Below are 24,720 nucleotides of genomic sequence, written 5' to 3'. Positions count from 1 at the left end.
TCACCAGTTGGGTATTCAAGGTAGGAATTACGTCAGCATCCTCATTTCCACATCACAGTAAATTTGTTCAGGCCAGCAATCTCCTTCTGAAGTTGTAAATGCTGATTTAGGATTGCTGTTAGTTCCTGACTGTGCTTCCAATTTTGTTCTTTACTTTGTAGTGCCTAAGGGTCCTACTTAAACATTTAGGAATAACTTAATGAAATCTCAGAATCTTAGTGTCATGACACTAAATATCTCTAAGTTGTGAAGAGGCAATAAAGAAATTACTTATTTCTAAGAGAGCGCTTCTTACAGATATATTGATCAAGTATTTAGAGTCTCAGCTCTGGTTAAGTTCTTGTAATGCTGTGGTTTATTTCATAGCTCAGCCAAATTAGGGCATACCAAAGCGTATCTGAATCTCTGAACCATTCACTTCTGTTGAGAACTGTGAAGTCCTTTTACTATTTTTGATGCACCACATAATCTTTTTCAAGAGTTCATAACTAGCTCATTTGTTCTTGCAGACAAAGGAATCATCCCTAGGACTGTAGTCAATATTTCTGCTAAGTCATGCTGTTCCCTAAATCTAAAGAAAAACATGTGTCATGTTAGCTGTTTGTGGCAGCCTTTAATAATGCATTGAACAACCATTTCAGAAGTTGCTGTGGTATATGCCCATAGATGGCTGTAGTGGTAAAGTCTGGAATAACTGCTATGTAATGGAACAGAAGTGCTGACTCTGGGACAGAACAGTATTTCTGAAAGTTAATATTCTACATTTGCATTTACTTTTTAAGACCACTTAGCTGAATGTAAGGTTTTAATTTCAAATGAAATCTTAACTGCTGTAGACTTCATTGTGATTTAAGCTGGAACTATTTGGGATCCAGAGAGGCTATCAGACTGGTTTGTATGAAGCTTCTGTTTGATGTTTAAGCTGAATGGACATCTGGTCTTCCAGGGGAGACCAGGTTATTGATGGCCAGATTTAACCAGCTATGAGGCTTTGTAAGCATAAACTCCTTCAGTGGATTCTATTGAATGAGATAGAGATTTAAAGACAAGTTCAGCTGCAGAGTCAGCCAGAACTGGCAGGGTTGTTTATTATGGTGTGCTCTCTGAGAGTCAGAATCCTGAATTTGTGTCAGGACTGCTGAATAAAATAAGAAACAAAGAGCAGAATTTGAGGCCCTGCTGCCACACAAAGTAAAGCATAGGATTTGAGACAGGGTGCTTTTAAAAAAAGCATGCTGTAGTTTAAACAAACTTGAATAATTGCAGGTAGATGATCACAGAGTTTTTTTCTGTAGTGTTATAATGAGACAGATTCAACAGGCAGACTCTTAAGAGGTCACTGCAGTACAGTTAACACAGTAAGGTGGCACTCAGAAATGTTTGCTTTTCCTCCTGTGTGTAGTCATGGAATGTGCTTTTATCAGTTTTGAGTACATAGCACTGTGACTAAATCCCACTGTGTTCCATCAAGGCAAGTATTTTACCATGCCAGCCTTTGATGTCAAATTTTGTATATCATGCCGTAGCAACCCTTCATTAAAAAGAAGTGTCACTTCCATGTAGCAGAGCAGCATGCAGGGAAGTGACATCCTTGTGGTTTGGGATTAAAACAGCCATTTGGGATTTTTTGTTTGCAGTGAGAAACAGGTGTTTGTAAAGATGTCTGCTGTAGCGTGCTCCTTGGCATTTAAGGCTATGGGTGGCAGGTCATGGCCTTTTCCTGTAGGGTGGTTCTGTAAACTCAGGTTTGTTCCTTCTGCGCTTCCTCAAATGTCAGCTTTCAAAATTAACTTGGTCTGCCTTGTCAGAGCACATTACCCAAAGAGGCAGACTGTGATCTGTACCCTTTGCTGTGCCCCCTCCATTTGTGAGTTAAATGTGACAGCTCAGCTAGAGATGTTACTGGCTAAGAAAGTGATGGTTGTCAGGTGCTCTGCTTTTGCTGGCATCTTGCGTAGCATGGTTAGCAGGTACAGTTTAGAAAGCAAGGAGGATTCACTCTGAACCTTCTGACTCAATGGGAGGGTTCTTACTCTTTGCATCTCTGCTCTCTTGTGTGGATCATTCTAACTCAATTCTAACTCAGTTTTCCTTTGTATGTTTCTTCCATGCAGTGATTAATAAGGTGATGCTTGCCATGGAAATTATTGAACCTTGTCAAACCAATGTCAACCTTTGTTAGATTCCATTGAATTTGCTGCACTCTGTCAAATGATTGTTTTACCTCAGTAAAATGCACTGCTGCTTCTTGCTTCTGAGTGAGATGCTTGACTGCAGTTTTCAGCTTAACCAGATCTAGTATTTTGTGACAGCAGTGCAGGGCTTTCTAGTTTAAAGACACAACAGAAAGCAATCATTTTTGTTTTTCTTTGACTGTACTGGTGGAAATGCCCTTTCCCAGTGCAGCCTTTACAAAACCTACCATGTGTTTGGACTCAAGCCAGAATTCAGGAAAGGAGCCACAGGTCATCGAAGTAATGTTACCTGAGAGGGGAGTGAAAGTTAGGTGAAATACCCACACTTAACTGAGCTTATACAATTTGTTGTGCTCAAACCTGAACCAATTTTCTTGATGCTTTTTTAAGCATCAACTTTCTTTGGGGCTTATTGTCTGGAATCATGTTAGCACTTCTCTCTGCTCTCAGCATTACTGAAGGACATTTTTCCCTTACTCTCTCTAGACCAGTTTGTGTTATGTTCCGGCAGAAATCCACATGGAGTGTTTGCAGTGATGCCCCATAGCAGATCACTGCTTCTAGTGTCTGGTCAGTGATCCGCACACAGTTTTCCAGTTTGAGTGTCTTGAGGTTTGGGCAGTTCATGAGTAGAAGCGAGATGCAATCGTCTGTAACGTGGCCACATCCAGAGAGGGTCAGAGACAGCAGGTTTGGACATCTGAAAGCATGATGGTTACAGGTGAGATGTGGGGGAAAAGAAATATTAGAGCTTGGAGAAGCTAATACATTCAAGTATAAATATGAAAGTTAGAAAAATATCTCCTCCACCAGCAGGAGAGGTGAGAATGCATGAGTAGGTGGTGGAACATGTAGGTATTAATGCTCAGCTCTACCAATTGCACAACTTTTGCTTTTCTGTTGGTACCAATGTTACAGCTGGGTTGTCATAGTTGGTGGTGGGTTTTGGTGTAAGGGCTTACACGGTGCTGCATTTCTTGAAGCACAGTGAATGAAGACCCAGTAGAGATGAGATTTAATTCAGGCTGAACTTGAGGAGAGTTGAGTGAGGAGGCTGCAGTGTAGACATGCTGAACGGGGCTAAGACACTCTCACTCTTGACACTCAATAGGTGTATATCAGTTCCTTGGATTTACTGATTAGGTGCCAGGTACTAGCTAAGAGTCCTTATGCTTGAACCCCATACAACTCTCAAACCTTCCTTCAAATAATTGAAGCTGGCAAGAACTCTGCTGTTCAGCAATGACACAGCAAAGTAAAAAGGCTTTTTTTGTTGGCTTGGGTAGACCTAGGAAAGTATAGAAAAGGCCTGTTCCAAGGCAGTGTGTTCATGGTTTATACCAACTGTCCTTGTATAGAAAACTGGATCAGACCAGTTATTACAGGCTGTTGTGCTGACCAGGCATGGTTGCAAGGACTCTTGTGTGCCAGCCTGTAAAGCCTTTTGTACTAAATGCTTGGCTTCTGGCTCACACAGCTCTCCAGGGAGCAGCAGTTCAGCTGTTCAGCTATTTAGCTAAATGCAGCTCCATGTTTCTTTGTTAGTACAGGCCTTCTGCAGGCTCTGTTGTTGCAGGGAAAGCAGATTACAGAAAAGCTAATGGTGATCTTGTGAGCCCTGTGGGCACAACAATTAGTGTGCCTCCATCCTGCAAAGACTGTAAGGTGTCCTCAGCATGACCATACCAAGCTTTGTGGTTACAGCTACTATCAGGGTTTTAAGTGTTCCACAGCAGCAGGGCCAAACAAGGAGCTCTGCCATCAGTACAGCATGTGCTTTGGTCCCTGTGTCTGGTACACTGTACACACTCCTCTTGCTCTGCAACCCGCCTCATCCCCCAACTGCTGCTTGACTTTGCAGTTCAATCAGACGTAATGAAGTGAGATTATATGAGCTGCATGATTTTAGTTTTTCCCTTTACTCCTTAGTTAGAAAAACTTTTAAAGCAGGCAAGATCAGGAGAGGCTCCCACCTGCCATCTCATGTGGCTTTATCAGTGGAGTCAAGTACTCCAGACTCAGGGAGAATAGCTGTGTATTCATTGAATTTGCATGATTCTTTGCACAGGATGCTAGAAATTTTGTGCAGAGGGAAATGCTTTCACTGGGTTACTTAAAAAATAAAGGCAGGAACTTGCCTTTTGAAGGCTAAAATGGGAGCAAGTGTCAATATTCACTGTCATTTAGAAGAGTGGTTGAACTTGTGTAAACAAATCCATGTAAGACTGAAAGGCACTTGCTGAATTTGTATGAACTTCTGGGATTGCTTACTACCCAGGCTCTGCTTGGAATTTTGTCCAGCAACCAGTTTGTGATTATGGATCTTGCACTTTAAAACTATTTCTGCAGAGCTGCAGTCTCGTGTCCTCTTTCTGAATCTTAATTTGTGATGGCAGGAAGTGGGAATATTAAGTGTGGACTCTCAGTAAGTATTCCAGTGCCAAAAGGAGAGGATACGTCCTTTGTAGGCAAAAATGCTTCCTTATGATACTTTGCTAATTAATCCTATCTTTTAATCAGGTGTTCTAAAACAGTTACTTCTGAAGTTTTGTATTTGCAACTTAAGGTTCTGTTCAGAACCTGAATTTCAGTCCTCATTTTGTGATTGCAGTATTGCTAGTTCTCACAAAGACACTGTGTGTCTGGGCACTATTCTCCCATTTCTTGGGGTTTTAATTTTTACTTCCAGATAGAACTTGTTGGTTTGTGTTGTGGCAAAAAGGTGTGCCGCTTCAGGAGAGGCACTGACACGTCCCTATTGGCTCTAAGGCCACAGCTGTCCTCAGTGCTACTAAAGCACAAGGATTTTGCTCTACCATATTTTCTCCTCCTGATGTAATGCAGCTTTTTTTCCTTAGAGCTGCTTTGTTACACACAAGGATGTGCACCCAGAGCTAGTTTCCTTTACTGTAGTAAGAGTTTCATGTCAGTACAAAGCAATGCTAAACCTTAGAATGAAACAAATCTGTTTAGTAACATTTAAAGAACTTGGTTTTGTTATAAGGTGCCTGCACTATTTGAAATCATGTCCTTCCTCTAGCCTCTCCCCACAGGACAAGGCTTTTGCACTGTCAGAATAGCAGACTTCCCCTAAGCAGCAATTTAGTAGGCACCACTGCACCTTTGTAAATCAGTCATTCTTCCAAAAAACAAGAAGGAAAAAGAAAAAAAGACAAAGCTGAAGGAAAGTGAAGGCTATTTGCACCACATTAAAATTGCAAAGTCAAAGCACTCACACACTTAATGTTCCATTTCAGGCAAGATGTATGGAGTAAACAGCTCTCAAATGTCTCGTTTCATGGCAGTTAACCTTCGTAGTAGCTGTAGTTTCACACACAAAGAACATACCTGTTGCAAACTTCTAGTAAAAAATCACTGACAGTGTTTTCATGCTTGTTACAGAAGTCTTTCTGGAGACTGTTTTTCATCCAGTCCTCAATGTTACACACCTTGACTCTTTCTGAATACCAACAGATGGATAAGTATTTTAAAGCAGGTCCCAGGAGAAAATTATCCTTCTTCAGTTCCGTTGGAGAATGGAAGTTCAACAAAGGCCACAGTAAAGGATCCTGAAACACTTCTAGCAACTTGTGACATGTTTTTGCTAAGCTTCTCCGGCTGTTCTTGTCCAGAAAAGAAAATAGATGTAAAAGGCATTCCTGATTCAGCTGGGTTATGTGCATAGCCGTTCAGAGCTTGTTGCTAGATAGAAGCCAGGCTTCTGGCCCCGTGAACTAACAGCAGTGCTGGACGGGGGCTCAGGATGCTCAGCAGGCTGTTGCACATATATGGCTGTGGAATGGTGTTTATTTTTGGCTAACAGCTGGTGCAGGAGCACAGAACAGGGACAGGAAAGAAACACACGTGCATGAAACTCTTGTTACATTCCATTAAGGGAATGGAACAGGCCTGTGGAACAGCAGCACTTGACTTTCACGAAATGCTTCCTTAAAAGGGATTTCTTTTAGGCACTTCTGAAGTTTTGTGCTGCTCTTCTGCTTAGTTACTAAACTGGGGGTGGGGGAAGGGGAGTGCAGGTTACCAGCCTCTCAAACTCGGTGGACTTGCTTTTTTATTCTCCATTCACTGGCTCTTGTAAGGTTGCACTTTTGTTTCTTGTTCAAGAACTGTTATATTGGGATACTTTCAGGAGCAACTTGCAACACGAGCAGAAAAATTCCCTGGGTGCTTTAATTTAAAGCCTCTGTGCAGACAGAGTCTGCAGCTTCAGCCTTAGACTTAGGTGGAGTTCCTCTGCAGTTACTTGAGTAAACAAAGCTAGCTGCTCCTGCTACTTTTGCCTGCAGGAAGTTTGGAAGGGGCTTGCATTTTCAGTAGCCATGGGAGGTGCATTTGAAGTTGCTTTGTTTCAGTATGTGACAGGGGTGAGTTAATTTTTTTCCTTCTTACCCTGAGAATGCAGTTTGAAATTCAGCTCTGGAAAAAAACAGTATTTGAAATTTGTTTGCAGTCTGACAATTACTGTGGCTTCTTACCAGTCTTTGAGTCATGTCTCTGGTTACATAGAGTCAGAAAACCCCAGGAATGGTGACTGTTGAGTTCTTCAGGGTCAGAAATTTTCTATTATATATGGTAAGCTGTGTTAAACAGTTGTTGCCAGTAATTTTTTTGTTTCATAGCCTTTATTGTTTGCTATTGTTCTTGAAATGAGAAGATGTTTCCTGCTCCTTACCCACACTCAGAAACAAGCTCCAGCCAGTGGCATGAGTACTTAATTGAAGGTATGGAAGGGATGAGTAGATGTGATTGCAAATACCAGGTAAGCTAGTCACTGCAAAACAGCAGCTTACAGAAGGTGGCTGCAGTTGGTGTTCTTGATCCTCTCACTGCCATTCTCTGTCTTGCTCATCCTTTTCAGAACTTACCTTCATTTCTGAGCAGGTGTAAATAGTTGAGGCTGCTCAGAGTTCTAACACAGATGAGAATATTATTTATAAAAACCCCAAGCCAGCAAGAAACAAGCAACCTTGAATGACAGGGTTACCAGCGGTAGTACACTGAGGGCACACCTCCCCCCTCTGACAGAAAAAGTAACAGCTGTTGGGTGACAGAACCTTTTAAAAGAGGTCCTCTTAGGGTTTAGATGCAAAGTTGTGCTACAGCTGTTTCACAGTGGGAATGCTTCAGTTTGCTTTTTGTTTTCTCCAGAACAAGGTAAAATACTCTGTGTTGAAAGGATTTACACTATTGATACTCTGCAACCTGCAGAAGGAGGAGAGGAGCTTCATTTTTCTAAGGAAAGGAGACACTTTAATGGCACATCTTCCATAAACACATTGTGTGAATGAGAGATAATTCACATTCAACCTGGAAATGATCCAGAAATGCACAAGATGAGCACAGTCAGTAATTCTCACTGAAAATTACACACTAGATTTTAATGGTAAACAATTACAACTATGGCACTACAGTACTTGAGGATATCCTAAAGCACACTGGAATCAATTTTCAAGGTGCTGATTACCTCATCAGTAAGACACAGACACATCAGTAATGAAACATTGTTGGGGAAAGTTTTGAACACCACGTCTTACATTTTCCATTGATTTAGTAAAATCCTTACAAACGGCTCTTGCTTTTGATACGAGTCCACTGTCCCTGTCTGTCAGACAGTGTTAAACTCGCTCTGGAAAGCACCTTCTGCCTATACAATAAGAAGCAGCTCTGTCTGCAACTGCTTTAGAGTTTGGCATAATGCTGCACTTACAGCACACTACACAGCACACTAAAGCAGAAGTATTTGGAGAGCTGGACATTCTGTAAGTCTGTTTTACATAAATCTTGTCTCCAGTTGTATGCGTGGCTAAACAATTACTAACAAAAGGACAACCTTGATCAGACAAATTTTGGTGAAAAATATGCAAGTCTTTGAACTGTAGAGAGCAGTTGTTGCTTGCAGAGCAGTCACAAGCAAGAAACCAATTCTTGCCAGTTAGTGTGTACTATGATCAGCAGTAAGTAGAAGAGAAACATTTGGCTTAAATGAAATGAGATATTCCCCCCCTTCCCCAGCTAGTAGATAAATATAGGATATACAAGTAAGGTTAAAAATGTAATACTAGGCCAGGTGCAGTATATGTTACTGGTTCAGTGCTTAATTACTCTCTCTTTTTTTTTTTTTTTTGACACCACACTGAATAGAATACAGTGGATAAGCAAAGTTCTCCACCAGGAAGAGAAATACTTGTGTTGCCACAACAAACTGTTCATACTGTCCATCTGGGTTTGCAGTGGGAGTAAGTTAAATTAGGAAAGGATTTACAATGTTCTTGTTCCAGTGAAGCATATGGCTGAGTCCTTGTCACCACCTGCTGCCAGAACAAGCCTGACATGATTGCATTGTGTTTCCATGGCTGTCTCAAATGGACCATGCCCAAGACCTTAACATTACTGAAAGGAAATGGTGAAGTGAGAACAGAACTCTGACCCCAAAAATTAACTGGAGAAGTAGAAGCTGCTAAAAAAAGTGAATGTTGCTGAAGATTACAAATTTAGGTTTCTAAAAATAGAGAAAGGCACATTTACATCACTGGTTTGCAAGAACACTGTTTCTGGCCCATAACTACTTGTGTATTTATAGGTTTGTATTCTTAAATTCTAAAAGCAATGCAATTCAAGTAGCATGCAGAAAACACAGCTCTAGAGGGGCACTACTTATCTCCCCAACTAACTGTGAGCAGTAAGGCAGCGCTTCAGGGTAATCACATGGTAAGGTACTTCACTTGCCCTGCACACCAATGAAGTCTCTCAAATAAATACCTTTTTCTGCCTGTATAAATGGTAACAGCTACCTGTTGTGATCAAGAAAAAGGCTCTGGCAGCAAGAAGTAGGAAAAGGGTAGGTGACAAACTATCTCAATTTAAATAATGTAGAGTTGTTCTTATTCTATTACTGTATGTCACTTAAATGTATCAAATAATCATCACAATAGCTTACAACTATTGGACAGCTTACATGTTCATACAGCATTAGTAGTGCTGAATGCTTTCTGCAGTTTCACGTTGAGCCAATTTCTCTTTCCTGGTTTAGGTTTTTCATGGCACTGTCTGACATTGTAATTTAAAACCCATCTGACTGCCTTCACTTTGGCCTTGGCAGTGCAGCATGGGAACTGATGCACACTGTGCAGCAAGATGAGCCATGGTATGGCCTGTAGGGAAGTCTTTACTGTGCACGACATCTTTCAGAAGCATCAACTAAAAAGGAGACTCACATCTTACCTGAGTGCTTGCGTGTTCAGCTACTGTATTGTACAGTCATCACAATGAACAGGTGCCACTTGATGGTGTGACTCTAACTGCCATGCTTTTGAGATTTTAGCAGTGTCCAGTTCCTTACTAGGCACATGAGAGCTTGCTACAAAGGAAGGGCTGGGGAAAGAGACCTGAAATGTAGCAGTTGTAACATTTCAGGTTTTGGGGGAACTCTGGGCTTTCTTAAAAAAAACAAAAAATCATTAACTGACTTCAGTATCCACAAGAGTACAGGTAAAATTAAGGGGGTGGGGGTGTTCCTTAACCAAAAAGAAAAATAAAATATGTTTCTCCATCACATAGTAAAGTTTTAGAAACTAGCATTCATGTAGAGACTGTGGATAAAGATCCCTCACGGGGCCTTTGCATAGCTGCTGCAGCTACCTCAGTCAACAGTCGGTCTCAGCGCATCCCCTTCCATCAAGCAGGCTCCTGTGACACTGAGCATCTTCCCTTCAACTGCCATGCAAAGCCTCTGCAAAACCACCTGCTTCCTTTCTCCTCTAAGTGACCTCCAGCACTTCATACACAGGACCTACATTGACACGTAAGACTCTTCCCACAAACCACCCATTTCAGGGCTGTACTCACAACTGCCAGCAGGAAGAAAGGCTGGGGTCCCACTGCCAGGAAGCCTCCAAGTTTTCAAGCAAGAAAGCGTTCCTGCTCACATTTCAGGATGACAGTCTAACACAAGAGATGTCTAAGGCAATTCAGGTTTGGTTTAAAAAAAAAAATCTCAACATAATGTAGCCATTTACATATTTTAAGGTTATTAACAAAAAAAAAAAAAAAAGGAGGAGCAGAGCATACATGAGGAATACTTGTATTAAACTGCAGGATTGATGCAACTGAACCAACTCTTTATTTACAATGATTCCTGAAAGTCAGCAGCCTGAATACACACCAATATAGCAGCAATTACCTGGTCTACTTAATGATGCCACATCTCCCCTCTTCTGCAGACAAAGAACGATTGTTCAGAAGTCACTGTTTAGTTTCTTGCACGAGCAAAAAGAGCATGTGCAAACAATCCTTTGATTTGAACATGAAAATTGTATCTATGCAACAGCTGCAAGAACAGCATCAAGTTATATTGCTCTTCATAATCAGAAGCACATTTATGTTGCTTGTAAAGAGGACAGAAAGCTTCTCTGATGTAAATGTGCCTTTAGAAAGTGAGAACTGAAAACAATATAAAAAAGTCAAATAACTAAGTATTTCATGAAACTATATATATATAAAAATTGAGTTATCACAACTAAAGCAGCAAATCAAAATCTGCTGAGGTTTTCTGGTATAACTAAAAAAAAAAAGTTAGTTTGTGTCCAAGTTCAGTAAGTCAAATGCTACCATTGACACAACAAAACTAAAACCCACAAGAGGAAATTGAAAAGTGCACAATGAAATTAATAGTCTTGGATCAAGTATTTATGGAAAAATGGAAATGTTTTGTCCCATGGACTTGATAAGAAAGAATTCAAAGGAGGTATTAAAGTTTGTCTGATCCAGATTTGGCTTGCCGTTCTACATAGAAGAGGATGTAGGCCTTGGCCTTTACCACAGTCTCCTCGTCGGTCAGAGTTACAGTACTGTCGTTAAAGTGGAACCACCGGCCCTCGTGAGCGGCGTAAGCGGTGTAATGTCCGGAGCCCACGCTGTCAGCAGGGAAGGTGAGGAAAGAAGGGACAGTCAGGAGACACACAACCTCATTCTCTGATGCATTTTCTGTTAGGACTAATTCCCAGGACAGAGGAAGAAAGGAACAGACAGCCTTCCACAGCAGTCGTTGGTAGGATGTCTCCCTTCTTACTCTGTGGGGCTCCAAGTTCTCCAAATTAAACTTTTCCATTAAGTAACATAATGACTCACTGGGATGAGCTAAATGGTATTTGATCCAAATCTATTATCAACCCCTATTTTTTTTTTTTCAAGCAGGGCTTCTTACAACTGTAAAATTTCATGTTAGACTTGCTTTTTATATAGGCCAGTAGCTGTTGTTGAAGTATTATATACAAAAATGCTCGTTCCCAGAAATCTTCCCCACTTACTTAGATCTACAGCAGCTCTCTCAGTCTAAATATGATTAAAATCACTTACAGCAAAATTAAGATTACCAAGGAGAAAATGTCAAATGCAGCCTGAAAAACTGACCCACTTTTTGGAGCCATGTTTTCTAACGTAGCAGAACTTACACCCCAAACTTCCCTGCTACCCCCAAGATAATGTCTGCTTTTACTTGCTTGCTTACATATTGTAACACAGGAGCAATGCTTCCAACCAGCTCATTCCACTGTAATCATGACTAGGCTTCCTACAGCTTTGAATGCCAGTTGGCTGCACCTTGTGGTGCTATGAGAGCTGCCTTTAGCAATTGTCTAAGACCTTTCCCTCTTGAGCAAGCAAAAGGAGAGACTTACTTTCTGCACAAGAACTTTTGCATTAGTAGCTTTGAACTAAGTTCAAGTATCAGCAAGCTTTGATTAGCGGGGTTTAGTTTCTTTAAGGAAACCTCTTACACAGCTTACTCCCTTAGAATGGTTGCTTAAACAAGAACATGTTTCTATTAGGATAAGCAGGTTTCTTGTCCCAGTTGTTACTCTCAACAGATTGTCTAAGGCTGGGCAAACTACAGCACATCCAGCCACCTCACTTCCAAATATGAACACCAGACAGCCTTGTTGCATGCTGACTGGCATCTACCCCCATAAAAGAGAGGGTAAGTGCCAGATGATTGCTTCCACTGTGCCAGTCTCAACTGCACCTTGTTCCAAGTGTGCACACACCACAGACTCTTGGCATGAATGTACATCTGCCTTTTGAAGTGAATCAAAAGGGGAAATAGTATTCCTGCTTTGTACAAAGGGATTTAAAAGGAGGTGTTAGATTCTGGAAAGCCCCTTGATTCACTCTCTTGGTTTAGGGCTTAGCATTCCTAGAACAACTACACTACCCCCAAAGATTGCCAGTGGGCATTCACAGGAATAACTAGACAGATCTATCTGAAGTTAATTCAACCTAGTTCCATGTTTATCTCCACCAGTAAAAACATTCACTAGGGCCAGAAAAGCATAGATAAACTCTGCATGTACTTCAATGGGGAGAAGGTCTCTGCCAAGAAGCAGGTTACTGCATGTACTCACCCTGAGCCATGATGCACAACAACAGCGGCGAGGTCATACAGGCAGCTTTCTGGGCCACTGTTTTCAGGCTGTGGTTCAAAAGACAAAAACTCTTCAGATCTCAATTGCACTTACTATGGTTTGTAATAAAGACACAAATCATGGAACAACTTTCTACAGAAAATACCCTGGGTTTCCATACCTCTAACAAGTAGCATTTCATGTCTAGACCTCGTAAGGGAAACTCAACATACGTATCCACCTTGTTTCTCAGATATGCTGTCCAGTGAAATCGTTTCAAGTGTAAGCATAGCACCTACAGGATAGAAACAAGAACAAAGGATGCTTTAGAGGAAGAGGTGCTAGACAGCTGCAGTAGCCTATAGGAGGGCTGTGCTGTTTTATTGTGTCACAGTTACTTTTCAAGCTTATACAAACCTTTGGTAGTTTCTGAATCCAGAATTTTTTGGTGGACTTCTGTTTCTTCTTGCATTTGTGGCACATATACAGCTCTGTCTCATCAAGTTCTTCCAGGTCTGTAAAACTGCGAAGACAATCTAAAAAAGAACAAGATACAAAAATAGTAGAACAGCCACATGAAGAAACCTAATTCAAGATGACATCAAGTGACTTTTGCAACATAAAATACAACAAATACAGCACCGTAGAAAAGCTTTCTGTATCTTCTGCAGTTTTTTAGTTATTACACACATCTGTGCAGAAAAAAGCTGTTTATTATGTGTTTTAATACAAGAACCTGCTGTAACATGCAGCATTCCCTTTTCCTGAGAACACAGCTATGAGCAGTTCCAGGGGAAAAAAGCCATTCGTGAAATTCTCATATTTCAAACAAGATTGTGTCCAGCATTCAGAACAAAGTGTTTCCCAAATAAACTGAATTACTTTCTAAAAGCATATTCAGCTTTCAAAGGTGATTCAGTTTGAGGTACAAAAGGGAACAGAGAAAGTAACAGGGAATTAGTATTTCACTGTTGGCAGCAAGTATACTCACAATTCTGTAACAATTAACACTGTTTAAACCAAGGTCAGCAAGAAGCACTACTGCCCAGCTAGGCAGGATAGCATTTCTGTTGTGGAAAAGGCAAAACACCCAAGATCCAAGTGGCATAAAGCTTCAGGAAATGCCAACAGGCAACAGCACAGGTACATGTTGGTTGGAAAGACTGGAATGCATACTCCGATCACAAAGAAAAATCTCTGATGAAATGCTTCTTGATATTAACCTGATCCCTTGAGGCAATTCTCAGCCCATTTATAATAGTAGTATGCCAATAACCAGTGACTGGGGTAAAACACACAGAGAAAATTATTCTGGCACCTTCTGCCACACAATCTTACAAAGTTAGATGGCACGTAGCAAGCACTAAGTCCCAACCCAGCAGAAAGGCTGGCTCCTCTGAAACATGCTCTGAAGAGTATATGCTTGGTCATGATACTGATTCCAATATTTAACCGCTCTTACCCCGTAGTGTGCACATTGGTCCACTTTCTTGGTTTTTAGTACGTTTATTTCTGAACTGACTTGGAATATCTAGTGACAGGTCTGCAAGAAAAAAAAAGAAAATTAGGGCTGAATAAATCAATGCTGAATCATTTCAGGCTACTACTATGATTCCATTTTCTGACATCTAAACATACCCAGTTTCAGATGTGTTTTACTGCTTTAAGTCACCTGGTATTTTGAAAGCAAGAGGCATCTTACCTAGGAATGGGTCAAACTTTCTGGATTCAGTCCCACATATTAGGCAGTTGACTTCATTTTGAAGAATGCCTCCAAAAATGGCTGTGACAACAGTAGATGCTCCATTTCTAGATAAACCATATCAGAGAGGTAAAGTCAGTCAGAATGTCTGAGCTTAATTTTCGTCACGCTACAGTTTACTGCTAACAACTCACTGCTACGATGCAGAGCAGTGACTGAGTTCATCCTCCAGGAATTTCACTCACACAAGGATTAAACAATGCAATGTTTGGCTGATGTAATATGTCTGCTTTATCTTGTACTGAAAGAGAGGTTGAGCTACACCTACTCTAAGCAGATGCTCGAAGTTTCAACCTTGCAAGTATCGTGGATAACTGCATTTCTAGAGTGGAGAGTTCATGCTCTCAGGTCTACAGTATTCTAACACTATAGTTAAGAAGACAAAATGTTTGTTGCAGAAAGAGCCTTAGGTAGGTAGAGCATATTTTGTGTTTTCTACACTGTTACAAATAATTTTGACTCTTTCCAAAGACAGCTTAAGTTGCATGATGACAAACTATCCATCATCATCCCTGTTCTCTATGCTGTCACTAATGCACTCACATCTCATAGTCCATTTACAAAACCAAAAAGAGGATGTTACCATTATTACACAACTTCTAAACTTGCTCGTTTGGGCTTGCAGGTCTGACGCTACTGGTCTGCAGAAACCTGTTCCTTGTCTGCACTCCACCTATATCTTTACAGTTAATCTGAACACTTCTTGTTGAGCAGAGGGAAATCATTACCCAAATAAACTGGTTCTCTGGAAGAGAACACTCACAGAGTATTTACTACTTTACTGTAGGCATTTGAGTGTATATGACCTTAATTTGCTCTTGACAGAAAACAGCTTACTCCACCTTATCATGCATCTGAACAGCCATTCTCCAGACAAATTTAGAGTAACTGCATGAACAGAGTTTAAATTCTCCTTGGGTTTCAACATTGAAGATGTTGACATTTTAAGATTCTTTTGTGCGATTTTTAAGCATCAATGAAGCAATGTAACTGTGGTAGAGCACAGCCTGAACTCTAGGCTTTCCCTGACAAAGCATCTCTAAATTCCTGCATCTCTCAGACCCACTTTGTATGTCCTAATCAGGATAGGAAGGGAAAGCTCACACAACTCTTACATAGGGAATTCAAGGACTCAGGGACCAATGTCCAGGCTGAGCTGACTTAACATTCTTTCCTGAAGCAAATGAAACTGCTTCCTCTCAGTGACAGTTTCAGTCTGAGAAGACACACCTGGGTCAGAACTCAGTATTTTGAGTACAGAAAGAGGAGTGAAACACATGGATTTCCTCTGTTTCGAGAAAAATGGTAGCATGAAAGTCAGAATTACCAGGATAAAACCCAGCCAAACAAACATATCAGCTGTGTCAGGTGATATGCAAATATAGCAAGATCATCAGGAAAACTGACTTCAAGCTGCAACTGCATTGCTCAGTCATTAATCCAGGAGGTCTGCTGACAGTTTAAACCTACCAATACTTGGCTACTTTTTTTCTCCTGTGCCATTCAGGCCATCTATCTTGCTAAGACAATTACATGGTCCAAACAGAAGGGGGGAGAAATCTCTTAAAGGTACAGAACAGAAAATACAAAGTTCTTTTTATTTCTGAAATACTAGTGAACTAAAATGTGTTTACAGCTTAGCCTCTGTTGTCACTCACACCAGTGAAAACTGACCTCAGACACTTCCTTTTGAAAGGAAATACATCCTACAGGATGCTAACCTTGCATAGCCTGCAGCTTAGAAATGTTACAAATTACTGAAATGCAGGTTATATGGAATTATTGACCTGCAGGTTGAACAGAGGCACTGAAGAGAACAAGGAACCATGAAGCTGAAATTTCAGATCCACCAGGCACAGACCCATACAAAGGAATTAAGGTTTTGAAGAAATTAAAAAACATTTCTTACATGCAACATTTGTTGCTTGCAGACAGGCTAGAGTTTTCTTGCAAAATTACTGAACGTGAAACACCATTGAAGCCACCCTGGAGTTCCAGGTGTAGATGGTCCAAGAGGTAACGCATGAACTCGTGGGCATCCTGTTGTTGGTATCCCCTTAAGAGAAAAGGAAATGACAGCAATAGGATTACCAAATATACAGGTTGCTTTTGTGCCAAAACTCAGAGAGGACCAGGGTCACAAGACAGAACTTTTGCTTGTTTCACGATCCTGAGCAGGCTTCACAGAGGCACGTATGTTTTCAGCCAAAAAGATTTTACGAGTAGCCTTTGGAAAGGCAGTCACATCTAGACAAACACAGCACTTTGGGCTCTTTGCAGCTTGTGCCCTCTCTATGAATCTCTTTTTGAGGATGGAGAAACATGAAAGAAAAGACATTTTTACCTGGAACGAGGCCTTTTACCAAACACTAGAAAACATCACAAACATTTGCTCACCTGTTCAGGTAACTTGCCTCACCAGCCTCAGTCTGCTACTGTGCTCTCTAGCCATGCTCAGAACTGCACACTTTCTCTGCATAACCCACACACTATTTGTTGGGAAAAGGAGGTAACAGCAGTTATCCAGAGCATCTCTTGAGCATTTGGATTTGGTTGGGTAGGGCTCCAGTTTCAGATGCATCATACTACCAGCAGCAGTACTGCTTAAAGAGTCATTATTTCACCCTAACAAACCTCTTTGAAGACAACAGAGAAGCCCTCAGGGTGAAATACGCCTTTAAAGTTACTTAGGTTAAATCATGTATCAAATGTAACACACAACTGCTACTCATTTGCCATAAGATGTATACTGAAATGAAGCAGGAAAGCATACACAGCAAAACAGTGAAAGCTTTGTGCAACATTGACATCATTATGTGCAAGTCTTTGTAGGCTTAGTTACAGAAATGTCTATAGCAGAGCTGGTTCCTCTTATCCATTCTTCTTAACTGCTTTATCCTGCCTCCCAGCCCCTGTTCCTCCTCCCCACTCCACAGTAAGTATGGGCAATAACCAATAACTCTCGCACAGGAATGGCTGGGAAAGAACACCAAAGAACTCCCTTTTGCTACTGCTCAAGGGAGGGAGAACATCCCCAAGACTCATGGCATAGTACACGGAGCTAGAGAGAAATGAGAACAGTACCATTTAAGTGTGCAATGTGAGGCTGATGTGCTTAGTAAAGAACATGGGGTTGTCCTATGAAAGTATTGCTAGGAAGTAACAAAAAATTAAATAGTCTTTTAACCTTGTAGAACTGCAGCAATGGTTTCTTCCAAACTAGCAGCTTTAAAAGAAATCACATTTGTATCTTACAGCACAGTGAAAAACTCACCAGCTTCAACTACCTTTTTACAAGAGCACAGCTGGCACACAGAAACACTGCTGTGCTTCAACAGGCCAGAGTCCTGTACAACCAAAACTAGAACCCATTCTCCTGAAGCTGTATGATAATTACACATTGTTGTGATACAGAGAGGTAACACAGACCTCAACTAAAATGCTGCATGTTAGCTGTAGACACCATCATTTTGAAGTTGCTGAGATAACAGGATTTGTTTTGTTTACTGAATACAGAGATCTTCACTTTAATAAACATAAAACAATCATAATAAACAGCTAAAGATGAAATTCATGGCATGTCTTTGCTTCAGACACCTGTTCAATGTTATTTTCCTCATAAAAGAGCTCTGCAGTATATGGCACACTTGCTCTGCAACAAATTTGATGAAATAACCTTTGGAATCATTCCATGTTAGTACTTGTGCTCCTGGTGCATGTACTTGGAAACTGTTAATTACAGATTTAAATTATTTGAATTTGTGAAAAGCAGAAATAGAGACAGGGATGTTTAAAAGAACATGATGAGGTGATGCACTGTTTAAAGTAAACACTGATCATTTTGCCCTTCAGCAAAAAGCTGGGTTCCTCTGACAGGCAGTTTGTATAATAAAACCCATGGCCATCCACCCAAAGCAATTCACACCAGGCCCACCTTTATGTTCCTTTTCCTACTGGCATCAAGATATGGATAAACACAGGAACTAGGAAAAGAGAACATGCTATTTATACAGCACTACAGCAGCAAAGTACAAGCCCTGCAACTCAGCATGAGACTACAGAACTATTTCAGAATGCAGCAGAATGACAGCAGCAGCTTTGCCCAGCAGTCACTGAGCAGGACTTCCAGAGCAGCACTAGAGTCCAGAAGCACTCCAACTGAGCCTGAAGCACCTACAAACGATGTTTTCTACTCCCTGTGTGTAGTGTGAGACAGAGGGCCACAGGGTGCACCAGCAGCAGCTTAATTAACTCCCATAAGAAGACTTGCAGTCCATGGAAGCAGGCACAAGGTGCTTTATCAACTGAATTCTTTGGGCTAAAAACAATCAGACCATGTTTCCAAACACATTTCCTCCCCCTGCCCCGTCACTTCAGACTTCACAAGCACAAGCTAAAGTGGCTGTTTTGCTGTTGACATGCTACTAGCTCCAGCCTTCTTCCACACCCATGTCCATCCATCTTTTTCTCCCAATCTCACAAGAACTGCATGAGGTAGAATAAGAACTGTAGCATCATTAGCTTTAACAAGGTATAACTAAGCACGGAACAGTCAGATTTTCTCCCTGGACCATGTGGGAGTGAGTATCTACCAAACAGCTGACACTATTCTCCATGTGATTTAATGAGTTCTCATCAATTAATGAGGGACATGCTCCCAGCCAAATGGGAATAAAAATGGAAGGGGAAGAACCCAAGCAGCACTTTTTTTTCTTTTTTTTTAACTTAGGCTAGAACCCACAGTGCTGAAAATTTGCTTGAGGAACTCAAATGAACTGTTTTCTCAGTCTAACAAGAACTATGCTGAACACTAGTAGGGAAACTGGTCAAGGGCATTACGGACGATGTTCATTTCTCCGTGTTTTGGTTGCTGCTTGCAACTACTGGTATTAAACTTCCTTGATTCTCATAAACCAAGTAAAACATATTTGGCAGTGGGAAGGACAGAATACAAAGATTTGGGTTACCAGGGTTACTTGTTGAGCAGTTGTGTTCACAGCATCTTTTCAGCACTGCTGGAGATGTAACAGATATTGGAACATCTTTACTACCTGCAAACATGGAGCAACTTACCTTCATCACACTATATCCTAACAGGTTTCAGTGCTCCTTTGAAAGAGGATCAGGGGCCAGGACATAGAGACCTTGGAGAGGAATGATACTTTGATTTACTTGAGTAACCTGCTTCTTCCCTTTCTTTCTATTGTCTTTCTTTTTTTGTCAGTGTAGGCACAAAATACCTATTATGCACAAGATTTCTTTCCTATAGCCCTTGTTTGATGTCCTTGATTTGGTTTGGTGACTACAGTATTCTGAGAGAATCAAGGAAGTTTCAGCCAGCATGTTTGCCTTTAGGCCTGTAGGTGCTGTACCTTATTCAGTCTTGACTATGTCACTTTCTTATGGCAGCCAAGGTAGAAGGGTGGCAGGGAAAAAAGCACTACTGATGAACAGAAAGCTGCTGATCACAGTGATGATCCTTCTCAAAGCATACTTGTGGGCATATGGGAATCTGCATGGATTGCATCCCATAGATTCAGCAAATTTTAGAGTAGGACACCAGCAATACGAGGCTGCAATCACAAATACTGTTCCGATTTTACACAACTTACCTAAAATTTGGCATGATTTTCCAAACAACATAAAATAAAGACTCTGGACTAAATGCAGTTTGGCTCCCTTGCCATAAAGCACAGAGTGTCTTTCTGAATTCTTCCACCAATGAACTGGAAAAGAAGTAAAAGCTGGTGATTAATGTTGGTTTGTGTTATAAGCTTTATTGGTTTACTATCTCAGTGGTAAAGATACTTTGGTTAAAGACTGTAATGATAAGGTAAATATCCTTTCTAGTACTGCAAAGATTCTATGTCCAAAATCCTACCCACAACACTGGGAGAGAACCACAGGGTATGAAACTTACATTCCATACATTGAGGACACAGCTGTAAACCTCTCCATCTTTACTGTAGAGCCTACTAACATCATCCCCTTAACACTTGCCCAAACAAGCTGCAGCTTGTGAACCACCTTCTCAGATTTATTTTATTTTAGTATGTTCACTTGCAGACATCTCTATGATTGTGTTTCAGGTGGAAATAAGTCTGAAGCACACATAACTAGCCCTCCTTAGCTTTACTTTGAATGCAGTTATGCTCCAGTGCTTTCTGATGTGCCTGACTGCTCAGCCCCGCAGCACCAGCTTATATAATAAGTGAACAGCCAAATACATTTCCATAGCTGGCCCCTGTGGATGATTCTTCTATGACTGTGCAGCACTGAAATCCTGCAGTGGCTCTGCTACCCAGGCATCTGCTGTTTCCTATGAAGTTCAGTGCTAACATGGAGAGTGCAGCTTACACGTTGTTATCCCCCTGGCTCCTGGTATGGTAAGTTCGCCTCCCTGCTGTCTTCCCATTCCTCAGCTCCACAGCAGGCAACTCTTTGAAGTAACAGCAAAACTGCTGAATGTTACTAGGGAAAAAGGGAAAACTAGTTAAATCCTTGAAGAGCAGAGAATAAAGAGAACATTTTGTATGCTAGACCCTGTTCTTCAGCTTCATGTATTGATGGCGGATAGCAACTCCAGAGACAAGAAATACTCTGAGCAAATACTCATCTGCTATAAATCAATGAGCAGATATGTAAACATCATCACCTTCATCCCATCTGCCTGAAATAACTGCATTTTGGCTATGCTTTGACTAGGAGATGCCATTACAGCCTGAGGTGCATCTGCTGAGGAGGTTAACTTCATGTCTGCTCCCACCTATCAATTCTAACCTACCCTAGTCCCAGTAACCAAACACAGGAAGCATGTGCCTCAGCTCCCGCCAGCGAACCCTGAACAATGGTAAAAGGGAGGCCAGTTAGTCCTGCTACAGTCCAACTCAGTAGGTCTCCCAGTAGGCAAATTCAAATGCAAAAGGACAATTACTGAGCAGTGGTGGTCTTGGCAGTAAGGAAATAAAGTCCAACATCTCAGCACTGCAGAAACTGTTCTCCTACGCACTGCCCTAAGACCCTATCCCTCAATGTGTTGTCTCTGCTTTCACAGTGACCATAAGCATCAGCATGTCTAAACAGCCTCAGCAATGAAAGGGCAGTCTCCTCTTCCACTGAGGACACCACTGACTTCCCATGAAACACTGCACCATAGAAGTCCCTCACACAGCCAAACAACGTTGTGGTACCTGCACAGACCTGTTCCTGCAAATCCAGGTACAGTTTTGTACAGTGGTAACTTCTCAAATTCACTTGCCTAATGCTACTGTATAGAACCACTCTCAGAGGCATGGGAACAGTTTCAGAGGTACCTGAGTGACTGAAGAATTGCATTCATGAAACACGTATTGCCCAGGTTCCGAAGGCCAGTGGCACAAAGGGCAGTGGTGCTTCCCTGGAAAGGAGAACAGTTAAGTTAAAGAAAGGCTTAGCATTGCTCTCCTGCTTTCTTCCCACAGAGCTGTTACTGTTTCAACCTCAGTTTCAACGCAAAAGCAACCACCTCACCAGCTCAAGCTGCCTTGATATGAAACCTGTTTCTTACTCATTTCAGTCAGCGGAAAACTATACTACATCATTTCTAGAACAGGGCACAGTTAAACACAGGCCTTTATTACAACGGATTTGTGTGGTATATATGTTAAATTGTCACACTCCAGTAATGTTCAATGAGAACTAGAAAATAATTTCCCTAAAGGCCTCTGAAAAATGAAAATGCCAATCCATATCCACCTAATACCATGTCCAATATGCACAGTGTGGCAGCCAGCAGATTGGTTTTAAGTCATGAGCACTAGCCTGATGTCTTGGTGTTTTGTGGTGGCCAGGAGGGTTTTTGAAAGACAGACAACAGCATTTACTTTGGAAAGAAGCAGTCAAGTAAAAGCAATGTACTGAAGGAAGCACAATATATATGATTTACACTTGAGGAGTTTTAACAGGTTAGAGCAATGTTACCATAGATGAGCTTGCTCTTTGATCTTCATGGTGGTCTGGGAGGAGAAGGAGGAGAAATGCAGACAGTGTTGCATTTATGGTTTCTAGAATCTGCAACACTTGGACGTGTTCCACTGCCTAAAAAATGTCGCTTTGGAAGTCCACCAAAATTTTGAGCATTTTTCAGTGTTCTAACAGGATTTAAAAGCTAGACTATCTTTTGGTAGTCACATCTCAAAATCAACATACTACTTGACATCAAATACAAGTGTGCCAATAAAAATTTTGCCTTCTCATATTTACCACAAACAACCTCTCTGGTGATGAACTAAAGACAAGAGAGTGTTTGTGTGTATGTTGGGGAAAACACACTCATTCAAAAAACCCAGGACACAACCCAGCAAATGAAGAATTATTTCCATAAGCAATTTATCAGTACAGTAAAAAACGTTTAAAGGGAGATCTGTTTTCCAATAAAGGAAGAAATATTTGAGGTACAAATAACACATTGCTCTTAGCACATGTTCTTTCCTCATTCTTGCTCAGGATGAGACAGCACCATATTAAAGCAAAGAGCAGGGCCCTGTTTGTTCTAGATAAGGATTCAATATACCACAGGCAATATTGAAGGATTAATGAAACGGAGAAAACAGCACAGACCAAGATGAATAAAAGCAGCGTTAAGTTCATGCTTTCTGATTCCTTCTTCTCCGTATCTAAATGTTGCCTAGAATTTTGCTTCTGGCTTTTACTGCTTTGAGTTTTCCAGCTAACAATGCTGTGTGTTGCCATATCAAGAAAAAACAACCCACTGTTTCTCCCAGGCTTCCTCTATCACCCCCAGATTGGGATAGCAGGGGGAGCATACACAGCACATTCATAGGACCCTGCATCAACTGTAGGTACTGTACTTTTAAAGTAACCAAACCCCTACAGACTTTGAAAGCCAGCTTTGCTAACTGCTCCCACCCTCTTATTTCCATTCATACTCCTCAAGAACTTTTCCTCCTGACCAGGTAATTGTTCCTCACAGCTGAAGACAGCTATTACTTCATTTCACTTTGACTACATTGCTGTTCTGCAGTCCCAAGGGCCAAGGAAGAATAGCTCTGCTCTACCACACTCTTGTGAAAACAAAGTGAAAAAGATACAAGTGGGTCAGTATCTTCCCTCTCCCTCCCTAAAACATGGGAGAAATTATGAAAACAATAAACTCCCTCAACCAAACAACTGTGGAAAACAAAACCAGTTGGATTGGGGCATTCTTTGCCTGGAAGAAACTATGCAGCCCTTCAGCTATCTAGCAAGGGCTGGATTGTCCTCTCCCAGGTGCTATTCTGTCGATGTGAAGTTAAAATAGAAGGAAGATGAGAAATTAGAGTGAGCAAAACTTTCTGAATACTCCCCAGTTCCTTTGCAAAGCAGGGTTTAATAAGCTTTTTAAAGAAATGTTTAAATAGTTTCTTTTTCCTAATCATTACTCTATTACCCACCTAGATAAAGAAAGCACACCTGCTTCTTTGCCTTCTGCACTGGGAAAAAAACCAAAACAAAACAACCACCCAAAGAAAACACAAAACCCTTTTGTCTGCTCCAAAAGAAAAGTCTTAATGCCTGCCCCTTTTTTAATCCCTATAGCTACTAACTCCTTCCAATTTTGCCGATCCCATCAAGTCCAAATGGCCCTGAAGTTCCATCTTGACATGAAACCCTTCTTAAGCACAGGAAGCTCAAAGTTCTGTGCAGAGAAATAGCAAACGTTGTTTTGCGAGAAGGGACTCTTCCAGGTGTGTGCTCAGGAGATGAGAAGCACCAAGCAGAATTTGAGTAACTGATTATATTATATTATATTTCAAGTCTAGGCCAATTATAACCCTCAACAGGTTTAGAAAACCCCTTAAACTTACTGTACCAGACCTGTAGTACTTACATTTACTTTTAATAACTTGCTGTTCAGAGATGAATTTTCCAATAGTTTTCTTTTCCTATGTCTGTCTGATCTAAAGGCTGAACTGTTGAAAAGTAAAAGAGGTTACTTATTACAAAAAGTACTGTGTGAAATGGACAACAGGTAATTATTTCATGTGGTAATTACATCTGCCATTAGGACAGCAAAGACCTTCCTTATTGCAACGTACACTTTTCAAGGTCTCAAAACAGCCTGCATCTCCCTCAGAGTACAGACCACATCCTATTTTCACCACTCATGTCTGAGTTAATTGCACGCTGTAGTGTGTGCTTTACTACCATGCAACTTTTCATCTAAAATGTTGATCTTTTCATCAACAGACCACTTAATATAGAATTTTCCAGAAATAGTTCTGTCAGCAGAATCACCCAAGCCTTTGATAGAACAGCTTCAAAAAGCATCGGGACAAAGTAAAGTAACCAAAACTCAAACATATCT

At 41.0% G+C, this 24,720-nt stretch overlaps 2 protein-coding genes across 6 annotated transcripts in view; both read right to left on the bottom strand.

Annotated features, from left to right (window-relative positions):
* Positions 1–332: 332 nt before the first annotated feature.
* FBXL22 (F-box and leucine rich repeat protein 22) lies at positions 333–10,218 on the bottom strand. Its single transcript, XM_068144081.1, has 2 exons — positions 5,544–10,218; positions 333–2,895 (listed from the first exon to the last, which is right to left on the bottom strand). The coding sequence occupies exons 1-2, from the start codon at positions 5,876–5,878 to the stop codon at positions 2,550–2,552; spliced, it is 681 nt and encodes a 226-aa protein (XP_068000182.1). The 5' UTR covers positions 5,879–10,218; the 3' UTR covers positions 333–2,549.
* Positions 10,219–10,312: 94 nt separating this feature from the next.
* USP3 (ubiquitin specific peptidase 3) overlaps positions 10,313–24,720 on the bottom strand; it is an 82,478-nt gene continuing 68,070 nt past the window's right edge. For all 5 annotated transcript variants that reach the window (XM_068144076.1, XM_068144075.1, XM_068144078.1 and 2 more), the window contains 11 exons: positions 24,244–24,325; positions 21,689–21,771; positions 20,733–20,846; positions 19,988–20,101; positions 16,285–16,431; positions 14,316–14,422; positions 14,076–14,156; positions 13,031–13,149; positions 12,795–12,908; positions 12,614–12,681; positions 10,313–11,128 (listed from right to left, as the gene is read on the bottom strand). In XM_068144076.1, the coding sequence (XP_068000177.1) occupies positions 10,963–11,128; positions 12,614–12,681; positions 12,795–12,908; positions 13,031–13,149; positions 14,076–14,156; positions 14,316–14,422; positions 16,285–16,431; positions 19,988–20,101; positions 20,733–20,846; positions 21,689–21,771; positions 24,244–24,325 (1,195 nt within the window). In that variant the 3' untranslated portion in view covers positions 10,313–10,962. The remainder of the gene's footprint in view (positions 11,129–12,613; positions 12,682–12,794; positions 12,909–13,030; positions 13,150–14,075; positions 14,157–14,315; positions 14,423–16,284; positions 16,432–19,987; positions 20,102–20,732; positions 20,847–21,688; positions 21,772–24,243; positions 24,326–24,720) is intronic.

This window comes from Melanerpes formicivorus, unplaced genomic scaffold (genome assembly GCF_026170545.1).
Source record: "Melanerpes formicivorus ecotype bairdi unplaced genomic scaffold, bMelFor1.0.p_v2 SCAF_10, whole genome shotgun sequence".
NCBI lineage: Eukaryota > Metazoa > Chordata > Aves > Piciformes > Picidae > Melanerpes > Melanerpes formicivorus.
Note: the sequence above shows the minus strand (reverse complement) of the source record. Positions and strands in the feature narration are given on the sequence as shown.

Coding starts and splice junctions, on each gene's coding strand:
- FBXL22 (XM_068144081.1), bottom strand. CDS start 5,878: ATGCACATAACCCAGCTGAATCAGGAATGCCTTTTACATCTATTTTCT. Junction 2,896..5,543: donor TTACTAGAAGTTTGCAACAG/GTATGTTCTTTG, acceptor TCATGCTTTCAG/ATGTCCAAACCTGCTGTCTC.